Consider the following 12891-nt stretch of genomic DNA (forward strand, 5'->3'; position numbering starts at 1 on the left):
ATTATTTTGACATTACACACTTAAATTTCAGAAAAGCTTTTGATAATGTTTCACATGAAAGACTGCTGTACAAATTGGACAAATGTGGCATTAGGGATACATGTGGACACAAATGTGGCTAGGGTTATAGGGATGTTGTTGTTGTTATTTGGTTTTAGACATTGCTGGAACAAATTTCCATCTGGTGTTATTAAAGTTGGTAGCATATATTTAAGGTGTTTTTCTCCCGGAAACTAGGGTTTTTCGTCCAGCTAATAGAAAATCGACCTCAGAACAGAAGCAATTTACAGACAATAATATACACGGTCCCTAAATCCCAACAACAACAACGAAATACCCGGTACACTATTTGAACCAGCACACTATGACCAAAATATTCGATCCTCCAAAAATATCCAAAACAAGATCAGTCGAAAAAATTTATATCTTTTTACAATACTCTTTTTTTTTCTAAATATCCTTTGCTAACTACTCCCCTCCCTCAGAAACTGGGTTTTTTAAGTCCAGCAAAACAAGCAAATCGACCAGAGAACACGCACAATTTATGGACATATTACACATGGTCAGATGAATTGGTTCTCGGGTGGCCTAAATGTGACACTTTTATTATCAACTTCTTTAGAGGTATTGGTTTTGAAATTGGCACACATGATGGTAACAATAAAAAGCGCCTAATTCATAATCAGTCATAATTCATAAAAAAACAAGCAGTTCAACTCGTTCCATCACACAGACAAACAGACGTTTATGTATAATTTTTGACTTTAAACTACTCTTCACTAGTCATATCAGGCAATGAGGGCGCATAAATTCAAATTGTTTGTGTTTTGTTTGTTATTTGGTTTTTAGGAGCATTAGCAACTAAGGCCATATTGCTCCGGGAATATGCGGTGGTCATTCCCTGACCTTTCTGCATCCTCCGTATTTGGTCGTGACGGGATCGAACCCCGCTCTAATCAAGAAGCGTGTGTTACGCACTGCTGCGCCTTCCCACCTGGCTACGGAGGCGCCAAATTCAAATTAAGGAAGGATGTTTGCAGAATAGATGTGCGAAAGTTTGCCTTTAGCCAGGTGTGGCTGATTGCTGGAACAAACTTCCAGCAATCAGCCACACCTGGCTGATGTTGTGGGAATGGATAGTTTAAATAAATTCAAGGAAGAACTAGAACAAACTATTGGAGGGAATGGATAGATGAAATAGGAAGGATTTTTTTTTTTTTTTTTTTGACTGATGCTGTATAAGCTTGCTTTCTGGCATCGTTTGCCACTACTAATACTAATACCGATATTAATTTAAATGTCTTCTACGACAGAATCTTATTCATGTCTGAGATCCATGATGTTGAAATATGTAAACACCCATTTTCTATCCTCAGCCTTTTGTAGCGGGAGCTATAGTCTGCTCCCGCTACAAAAGATCGCTGGCACCCACCGGTATAGCACCACTTCCGGTGGGTGCGGGACTTAGTGCATGAGGCACTGTCAGAATAGCGAACTCAGGCCTGGTTCTATGTGCCTCGGGTCGGCCATCGGAGGAGAATGACCGGGTACCGGCTGTTCCCCGGTGGCGCAGAGGCCTCTTTCATACAGGCCCGTTTTGCAGAAGTTCTGCGTAAATTCGACTTTTCAGGTGGAGATAGAAGGAAGTCTAGGTGCCACCGTAGACATGATGATAATAATAATAATAATAAATAATAATATAGTCTGCTATGGCTGGATATAATTATTACTATTATTATTATTATTAAATCCATTTATTATTATAACAAGTGATTGCTTTCACCCCTTCTACACAGCCGACCGGCTAGAAAGGTGTACAAAAATGCAGGAATGTCAATTTTTACAATACAATACATGTATTTACAAAACATGTTTACAATATTTGCAAAAGTGCAATTAATTACAATATTTACAAAAGTGCAATTATTTACAATATTTACAGAAGTGCAAATCATTTACAGTATTATTTACAGAATGTAATTATCGATAACATTAGGAAAGGTTATTCACAGTATCATATAAAAGTAGAGGTCCAACAGTTATTTTATATTTTGGTCATTCCACATTTCACAATGTGGCTGAGTTAGCCGGTCTCAGGCGAGGAGTGCATGGTTTTTTCTCCCGGAAACTCGGGTTTTTCGTCCAGTAAACAGAAAATTGACCACAGAACACACACAATTTACAGACAGTATACACAGAGCAATATGGCCTTAGTCACTAATGCTTCTAAAACCTTGCTACTACTACTACTGTCCAAGTTGTCCTGAATAAGCGCTCCTTGGCATTGATTACACTGGTCGGCAAAAAAAAAAAAAAAAAAAAGAATTCTTTCTCTTCCTGTTAAAATTCAGGGTGATCCTTGTATATTTGGCGTTGCTGAATCCAAATATGGCAACCATGTTGCTGTAACTGACCAATTTTAAAGGAGAAGGGATTAAATTCAAAAACTAAGTTTCTAGTAAAAAAAAGATTTGATGCATTTTAAGAAAGTTTTACATATGGTACAAAATATTGAACAATATTGAACTGTTCAATGAACTCTCATCCTAGTCGTCTCTTTGGCTTTCGCCCATATACAACTAGTTCTCAACTGTGTATGACATCTGTAACCATGTTCAGTGGGTTAATATATTAGTCAATACAAATACAACATCAACTCAAATAGCAAGCAAAATTAGAAGAACGACCATTTTTGTAGGTGATGATTCCGCACGCTTCCATTTTTTTTTTTTTTTTTTTGACATTTGTTTTGTTCGGGATCATAGTGATGGATCCAAGTAGTAGTAGTAGTAGTAGCAGTAGTGGCATGTGATGCAAGAAAGCAATGTATGAGCTTATGCAGCATCAGCCAAAAAAAAAAAAAAAAAAATCACACCATTCCCTCCAAATGCCTGTCCAGTTCCTCCTTAAATTTATTCAACCTATCAACTTCCACAACGACAGATGGAAGTTTGTTCCAGCAATTAACCACCCGCTGGCTAAAGGCAAATTTCCGCACATCTATTGTACATCTGTCTTTTCTTAATTTGAATTCATGCCCCCTTAGGTTCGTAATCCGAACAAGTGGAAGGATCCCATCAGAATTCAGCGTGCTCAACCCATTCAAGGCCTTATACACCTTATACACCGGATGATACATGATACAAGTATCATGTATCATCCGCCATAGCCGAGTAGTCATCGAAAGGAAGCATAAGTACACGTGCCTTGAGTGACCGGGGTTCAAGCCCGTGACTGCTAAATACGGTGCTGTATTCTCTCTCTCTCTCTCTCTCTCTCTCTCTCTCTCTATCTTGTAAACTCCTCTGACCGTGTGGTCATCGCGGAGTATAAACAGAAAATTTATTTTATCCATCGTGACTAGCCATGAAAGAAACTCCTCTTGCTTTTCCTGGCACATCGACAACATTTCATGTGCACACTGTGTCCTTTCCTTCGTCTAGTAAGGGGTCAAAAGTCTTTGGAACCTATATAGTAGCTACAGTATTTTACTCATATGTAACTGTTGATGGATGGTGTTCTCCACAGACCCTACTAATTTGGAGCTCTGCAGCTAGTTCTTCTAGGATTAATACCTAATGCACTGAGGTTTTTTCACATTTGAATTGTTTATGCCAATGTGCAACAACATTGTAACCTGGGTACACTTCTGCATAAACATATACCGTTTCTTTGTGGACTGTTTTGGGTGTTTCCCCTTACAGAAAGAGGAACCGAATCTCTGGTCTGTGTTCCAATTTATTCATTGTGACACTTCCCTTCATTCAGTGCTGTAAAGAAAAAAAAAAATGAATTGTCCGATCGAAACCAATGGTGCGGTTGCTATAGATATTTCAAGATATCAAACAAAAAATTTCATCTCTGTCTATCACAAGTACTTCTGGGTGAATACAAATATCTTTTAACTCCCCCCCCCCCTCCTTGTACGATATTTATTCCATTTTAGCCTCTGGGGTAAGGCGATTCTCCCCAATTGGATCCTTCTGTGTACACAGTTGTCTACGTTACATTGCATAAACTGTTTTTTTTTTTTTTTTTTTAATATACAAATGTCCTTGATTACCTTGAGAACCTGAGTTTGGAAAAATAATCAATAGAAGAGCCAAATAAGCTCTCTAATAGCATTCATCTCACAAAAAAATTCAATTGTGGTCTTCATTACTGTCCCATATTGTGTGCTTCTCTGTAAAAGCCTTCATATCCCCCACCGTGTGTTTCTCTGCAAGCTTACGGTTGGTGAACTTTAGAGGGCGCTGTTTTTACATACGTGCCTGTGGAACTGACACATCTATACACGATTTTGCTTGAAAGTTGTCGACCATGACAAGCTAGTTATATCTTAGTGTCGGTGACTATGAGCTCGTAGCAACAGTTTCATGTGTTAAGTGATGGAAGAATGTCAGGAAGGAAACATAGACGGGATAAAAGTGAAATCAGCTGTTGTTTGAAATATCTGATTTTTGGATTTAATGTAATATTCTGGGTAAGTTAGATGAATCGTATATTTTGCACATGGGCAAGTTAAATATTTGTTCTGATATTATTTGTGAATATTTCTTTAAATCTTATCTGATAGAGTACTGTGTGATTTGTAGTACAATAAATAGAAGTATGATATCACAAAATTCAGTAATATTTTTGCACTCTTTGCAAATTATTTCTTTATGAATTTGTGAATTTCTTTGTGAATATTTCTTTAAATCTTATCTGATAGAGTACTGTGTGATTTGTAGTACAATAAATAGAAGTATGATATCACAAAATTCAGTAATATTTTTGCACTCTTTGCAAATTCCTCCAACCTATGCAGCCGTCCTTGGAGTGTAAACAGAATTTATATATTTACGCGGTTGTAAATGATTTATATTTACAACTTGCAACGGGAACCATTTAAACAGCGTAAAGTGATAGTAGTTTTAATTTGCGTTGTTAATACTGTATGTGCAGATATCTGGAATATTACCTCACAGTGAAGATAGGTGCTGAACTACTAGAACCTGAATTTGTTAGTTGCTGGACATTCTTTTCCCTTTTAATGTTCGTTGTTGTTTGCTGTTGACTATTTATTTTTATTTTATATATATTGTGGTATATATGTTGATATACTCGAATATGTTGTATTCGAGTGCTGTTTTTCGCTTTTATATGAGCAATTTTGACCGTGCTCACGACACTAAAGTGCAGGATTACCGCAATTTTTATTAATAGATACCTGGGCCAGATCATCAAACAACCTCACCGACTTGTATATTGTTCTTTGGAAACGTCGAATATGGGAGTGTTGTCACATACCACTTTTTTAATTGTGGTTACTGTACGTGTAAATATAACTTGCACTAGTAATATATCTTTGAAGTTCTTACACATTGGTATGAAATTTAGCCATATCTTAATAAACATACATTTTCACTGCATTCATATTAAAGTCTACATTGTCTGAATCAGAAGTTCAGTATACAATTGTCTTTCCTTTTCCTTTATGATCACTCAACCAAGATCGTAATGTTGTTATGCTATTATTTCCGCGCTGCTACTAACTTTCTATGAAAAATAATTAACACTTAAAAGGTTCCCCCCTCACATATTTGTATCACACAAAACTATCCTCAAGTAGCTAGGTATCCCAATGAATGTGTAAGTTAGCAGCAGATTACAGCACTGTTAGCAGCAAATGTCGCTTTAAGTATAATTTTTGCCACCTATTTTCGTGATTGAACGGCAGTTTTAAAAAGTAATGAAAATATAAACATTCGAAATTGCCGCCCTAATATTTATTTTTAAGTATTCGCTTACAGTGTTTCATTGCTAATGCGGTTCTGGAAATGATTCGTTAGTATAAACAAATAGGCAGTTGTATCGAGCGCGCTAGCGTGAGAGCCCACCTTAACAACTAAGACTCGCTGAAGTTGATCATCCTTCCCCCCCCCCCCAAATTTCTACTCCGCTACAGAAGAACAAGAACTCTTTATTATATACACAAGGCACATTGCTGTATATAACTCCCTTCACGGCTACAAGCCAGGAATTTACATAAAAGAAACTACACAACATAATAAACAAGCATAAAAATGACAAAAAAAAAAACAAAATTAGCATTATGATCCGAAAGGTTTGAACACTGGAGTGATGGACAGGTCCTCGGGAGCAGGTTCTAATTAGCAATAGTAGAGGGATACAATGCAAGAAAGCAAGCTTATGCAGCATCAGCCAAAAATGTCCTGTGACATGGAATTATACAGATAGATCTGTATACATTACTACAACCACAAACTGCCCTAGTGTAGTATTGCACTTGCAAGCCACCTAGATTTTTATCTGTTGTTGCCCACTGGTTATTGAAGGCAAAAGGATTTTTTTTATATTAGCAATATTTGCTACATGCCTATTAGTTTAAACTTTACTAGATGCCAAGAGGGAACAACTGTAATTCACAGAAAACTTTATGCAGGAAAATGTTTATATTATAAAGGTAAAATTTATGTTACCAAATAAAAATTACTTGTACAATATAATTTACTCTTTGATACCACATAGGCAGATACTTTTATTAACCTATTCCAATACAATTTTTTAACTTGTCTTTAAATTACTATTTAGGGTGTTGTAAATGTATGTATGAATGAATGGAATGACTAGAATGAATGGAAGGAAATTTTTCAGAAAGTGAATACTTCAGAATGCCAGTGAGATAATGTCTTCTTGACTGTCACAACAAAGCACTCCAGCTGATGAAGGATGGATGTAGTGTTTTGATAACCCTCCAATCCAATTGATTCTGATTGAGTGGCTGTAGCTCAGACTATGCAACCAATAAGCAATGATAATGTATGAATGATAATTATAACATAAAAATTGACACTTGTATTTTAGCAGATAACTACCTTTACATAAAACAAGAAATTAAAAAAAAATTTACATGTAAAAAAGTGAAACATGGAAATAATCTCACTGCAATAAATGAATCATGAAAGGATGTCAATGGCTTAACAAATACTAAAAAGAACATTTTCACCATAAAGTAATTATGCAGCTCAATATAAGCAAAGTTAATAACATTCTTTTGTGGAAGAGAGCCCCTACAAACAGTAGTAGAACCAGACTGTTTTCATGGGTGGGAGAATAATGATATTAACCCCAGGGACTCACATCTGGTGAGTATGGGCTTGGCACACCCAGGGTCCTGAGCTGGATATTATCATTCTTCCCTAGATCCACCATTGCCTACAACAAAAGTATTTCCTTTCAAAATACCTAGATATTTTTTGAAAAGATTTACATTTAATTAGTATTATATGTTCATATCTGGTAATGGGACTTGGTATTGAATCATTGACCAAACAAAAAGAGCAACAAAAAAAAAAAAACTGACAAGTGTATTTATTATACTAGTTTTTGAATGTTAAACTTACTTTATTATGTGCTTTTTTTTTTTTGTTTTTATGATGGATTAGAGAGATTCTTTGGAATTAAATCCTGACTTCCAGGTCACTTTATTAAATATAACTACCTACCTAATAGTAGGTAGTAAGAGTCTGTACCACAGCTTGGATTTGTTGTGGCTTAGACTCAATGAGGTGTTAAAAGCATGCCATAGGGATTCTGGTTCATATTGACTCAACTGCTTTCCACATTTGTTGCAAATTGCATGGTTGTAGATCTGTACTGTGAAGTGTTCATTCCACCTCATCACTAGTGCTCATTTGGAATTAGATCCAGTGACTAAGGAGGGCCACTACAGTGGGCTGAATTCACTCTCAAAAAAAGATCTGAACAATTTGAAATTGTAGTAAAATAAAATCTAGGCATGCAAAAAAAAGGTTATTTATATGGCACAACAACTCAAACAGTTTTATTTATTTGATAAGTATACTGCAATGTATATCCCTTTAGTGGCATGTAAAATTATTTAATAATTTTTCTTTCCATGTGCAAGTCAGCATGACCACCACCGTTGCTGCTACTGCCTGATTCTGGTTCATAGTCTGCAAGTGTGTATGTTAAGTATCAAAGAAAATAAGGCTATGACACATTAGTATATTGTGTCTGTAATATATGTATTCTTTGGTCAGTTTCCTGTTTGCACAAAAAACCTTACTTGCATGATAGTAAAACCAAACAACCTTCACCCAGAACCAAATAACTCAGATTTGTGAAAAAAGTTGTTAAAAATATTCCTCTTGAAACAAAGTTCAACCCAGTACTTTTTCAGATGGTGTGGAAAGATGTTGATGTGACCACTGTGCTAATTTCCAGGATGTCACATCACCAAATCCAAAGGTGTAATATCTGGTGACCTCTTTGGCCAAGAGATAGGATCGCTATGACCAATTCATTGATATGAGAAATGTGTACGAAGGACTTCACAAACTAACAGTCTGGTAAGGTAGTCTGCCCTGCTGGAAGTTATGTGGTTACATTTTTTTGTATCTGTGGAAACTTAGAATTTGTCAGGAGGATGCTAAATTGGCCAAATTTAAGCAGCTTCAACAAGATATAGTTTCTGAGTAAATTTTAGTGGGTTTTGATCACGTTTTAAAAGCATGGTGTTGTTTTAATTTTTACATTCTGATTGTGTACGTATGTTTATTTTTTCAATCAGAAAAATAGTTGAAGAGTTGTATGAAAATTCTTGCAACAGCTTAGATCTTTGCTGATATTAGTATTAATATCAGAAAATGGCCACATGGTGCAAGGAAGCCAATTGCCTATGCTGCACCAGCCAAAAAAATAAAAAATAATAATAAAATAAAATAACAAGAATAAAAACAAATTAATAAGAAGAAAAGTAAATGGACAACCTATGCATTTCCCTTCTCCCTTAGGAATTATGCAGTTGGCCTTTGAATTTCCCCAAACTGTCAGCCTCTACCACCCATGTAGGTACCTTATTCCAGTAATTTATAACTCACTGACTAAAATAAAACTTCCTGCAATCCAGTTTAAACAAGTCCCCTCATAACTTGAAATTATGGCCTCTTGTTCTAGAATAATTTATAATCATGAAAATTTCGTCTTTATTCATTTTACTTATGCCTCTCAGAGCCTTAAACACCTTGATTAAGTCTCCTCTAAGGTGACTAGTTTCCAGGCTCTGTATCCCACATATTCAAAGTCTTTCCTCATATGGACTCCCTTTTGCCGATCTCACTAGGCAAGTTACCCGTCTTTGGACCCTTTCAAGAAGCACAATATTTTTCTTTAGGTTCAGTCTCCATACTTGAACACAGTATTCCAAGTGGGGTCTAACAGTAGCCTTATATAATGGGATTATGACGTCCTTATCTCTACTAGCAATTGTTCAATAAATCATCAATAGGACACCATGGGGCCCTCCTTGCAACCAGTCTGCAATGCCTGGAGAACTTCATGTCTGACCGGATCGTAATACCCAAGTCCCTTTCCTCCACTAACGGCTTTAGTTAAACTCCACCAAGTGTATAAGTTATTTTGGGGTTACCTTACACTTTGCTGGATTAAAGCATAGCTGCCATTTTTCTGACCATCCCTGAAGTCTATCTAGGTCATTCTGAAGAAGTTCTACTTGGTGGCAATCATTAACTACTCTACCAATCTTTAGATCATCTGCAAATTTAGACATCATGCCCTCTATCCTTTCATCAATGTCATTTATGAAAATCAAAAACAATAGTGGCCCTAACACTTCTTATCTCAACCCAATCTGAGGAATTAACTATTTATCACAACCCTCTGCCTCCTGCCCTGAAGCCATTCAGCTATCCATCCAAGGATTTTTCCTGTGATTCCAACCTGTTCCAGCTTATAAAGTAACCGCTTTTGTGAGACTGAGTCAGATGCCTTGCTGAAATCCAAAAAAACAGCGTCAAAATTATTCCCCAAATCCAGCTCTTGAGTGACCCTGTCAAAATAGCTAACCAGATTAGTTAAACATGATTTTCCCTTTACAAAACCATCCTTCAGAATTCCGTATCTATCTAAGTGATCCTGAATTCCACCCTTGAGCATAGTGTCCATGATTTTCCCTATTACTGAAGTTAGGCTGACTGGCCGGTAATTTCCCACTTCACTCTTAGAAAAACTCTTATATATTGGAGATACATTGGCACTTTTCCAATCCAACAGAATCACTCCCAAGTCCAGTGATGCTCTCATAATTAGCCTCAATGGTTCAATGCACTCACTTACCGCCTCCCTTAAAATTAAAGGGTAAATGCCATCAACCCCAGGAGCTTTACTGGCCTGTAGGCTTGAACGGTTTTTCATTAAATAAACATGTGAAATTTCAACATCATTAATTGCATTTTGTTTTTTTTTTTTTTTTTCAACTTCACTCCCATAATTTCTCATTGGCGTAAAGGGTTTTTCTTCTGTAAATATCAATGCAAAGTAACTGTTGTGTTCATCTGCAACATCAGCTGGGGTATCTAATACTATCCCGCATCTATTACATAAGGGTCCGATCTGGTTTGTCCTTCTCTTCTTTGCATTTATATATGTGAAGAATTCCTTATCCCCACTTTTTGCTCTCTTTGCTAGTGATTTCTCATAATCTACCTTTGCCAGCCTAACCTTTTCTGTGGCATTATTACAGATCAATTTGTAGCTATTGTAGGCTTCAGTACTTTTTGGTGCTCTGTACTTTTCCATGCTGTCATTTTCTACTCAAGTAATCTAGCAACTTCATTATTCATTCAACTTGGAATCCTCCTCGTGGAGTATTATTATTTTTTTTTTAATGGCTTCTGGGTTTAATTTTAAAGGTATACCATAATTCAATTGTATTCGCTCTCTGAACGATATCTACCCAGTTAATAGAGGCCATGTAGCACCTGAAGGCATTGTAATTCCTTTTCTGAAATTATAACCCATTCCTTTGCCTTTAACTACTGCTACCTCTCACTTTAACGATCACTATAGAACTCCATGATCACTTCCTGCTACTGATTCCAGCACTGTCAGCCCTGTTATGTCATCTGGGTCATGGGTGATGATGAGTTCTAGAGTATTCTTTTCCCTAGTACTTTCCCTGACATGTTGATACAAATAGCAATCATCTAGTTGATTTAAAAATTTTGTTCCCCATGTGGAGTTTCCTTCCCATTTGCTCCAATCAATTATAGGAAAATTAGAATCACCTATAATAAGACATTCATGCTTACTTGCCCATTCCATTTGCATGTAGTGGCTGTCATCATAATCCTCACAATCACCTGGCCTGTAGATTACTCCCACTCTCATTATACCTTTGTTTCCAACTATCTCACACCATACAGATTCTATACTATCATGCAAAACATCTGAATCTGGGAAATCTTTCATTGCACTTTTGATAAGAAGCATGACCACTTCTATCTTCCCTATCCTTCCTAAATATATTATACATACCGTACTCAAACTCATCACCCCTCTATCTCCAGGTGGCACCACATTTCTGTAAGACCTATTATGTCAGCGTTACTTGTCCTAACTAGCAGCGTTACTTGTCCTAACTAGCAGTTTGAATTCACTCGTTTTATTGACGACACTTCTGACATTACTGTATAAACAATTAAGACTTAGTGTTCTTGTATAGTTAGCTACCCCAACATGCCCCTTAAAGTTATTTAAGCTCGCTTCCCTGGCATTTGCTACCTGCTCATTTGAAACATTTCTGCCCTCAGAACATTTTACTACTATGTTCTGTTGCAGTAACAAACAAATACTCTCGAGGTATATGCAAGCATTTATTTGACCAATACTATCAGATAAATGTGTAAACTAGCAGTTTCCCTGAACCTTTAAGGTATCCTCAATAATACTGGCAAAAATTCCTGCACCACCTTTGTTTAAATGTATCACGTTTCTACAAAACAGATTCCTTCTACCTACATGTGTGGGCCAAGATGATAGAAATTCCCCCCCACCCAAAGCCTTGCAGAGTCAAATCTTGAGTGAATCCACAAGATTTTCAGCATATAATCCCTCCTATCATCCCTGGGCAGAATTGCAGACACATAGACATTGTGACCTAACTTGTGACATTTCTTCAGCATGGTCCTGTATTTGTCTAACAAATCATCGGATCATATATGCTTAATGTAATTAGTCCCCACATGAATAATAATATTCTCTTTCCCCCTCCCTTAAAATCTGACAGTCTGTTGGGTGACCGTCTGAATGGGTTGAGCACACTGAATTCTGATGGGATCAGATTATGAACCTAAGGGGGCATAAATTCAAATTAAGAAAAGACAGATGTGTGGAAATTTGCCTTTAGTCTGCGGGTGGTTAATTGCTGGAACAAATTTCCATCTGTCTTTGTGGAAGTTGATAGGTTCGAAAATTGTAGATCTCTTAAAGTACCATTTATAACTGACACAATATAATAGCGTAGCTTAATTTAATTTATTATGGTACTCACCTTTTTATAATCTGCATTGATGTTAGAATAAAATGGATGATAATTTTAAATTTAAGTTAGCGTGAATAAGTTAGAATTTAAAAACAGAATTAAAATATGCGCAAGGAAATAGAAGTGCACGTCTTCGTCCTTGCTTGTCAATGTTGAAATTGGAACAGTTGAAGTTATATGGTTGAAAACAGAAGGCCAATAGCCATAACAAGTGGCTTTTGTTTTACCCATCTTCAGTTGACAATGGTAGAATGAGAGTGAACGCATGTATTTTAAGAAGACTAAGTTCCCATGATGCTCCTGGATACACGTGGGAATCTCAGGTGCATGAGATTCCAGACCGGTGCTATATTACAGGGTAGTTTGGAATTTAATACTTGGAGAGTGGAATGGCAGCAAAACCATTCTATAACTAGGGCTTCATATTGGAAAATTTTAAAACTGAATTTTAATTTGATAATAGGAATGGCTGAATCTACTAAGGGGGTGTGGTTGTGGGATTGAACATGTGTTACTAATTT

At 36.5% G+C, this 12891-nt stretch overlaps 1 protein-coding gene across 4 annotated transcripts in view; it reads left to right on the plus strand.

Annotated features, from left to right (window-relative positions):
- Nucleotides 1-4285: 4285 nt before the first annotated feature.
- LOC150089689 (tetraspanin-5-like) overlaps nt 4286-12891 on the plus strand; it is a 156037-nt gene continuing 147431 nt past the window's right edge. For all 4 annotated transcript variants that reach the window (XM_090368731.1, XM_090368732.1, XM_090368733.1 and 1 more), the window contains exon 1: nt 4286-4483. In XM_090368731.1, the coding sequence (XP_090224857.1) occupies nt 4397-4483 (87 nt within the window). In that variant the 5' untranslated portion in view covers nt 4286-4396. The remainder of the gene's footprint in view (nt 4484-12891) is intronic.

Source organism: Mastigoproctus giganteus, chromosome 2 (assembly GCF_048544385.1).
Source record: "Mastigoproctus giganteus isolate SK-2022 chromosome 2, ASM4854438v1, whole genome shotgun sequence".
Lineage (NCBI taxonomy): Eukaryota > Metazoa > Arthropoda > Arachnida > Uropygi > Thelyphonidae > Mastigoproctus > Mastigoproctus giganteus.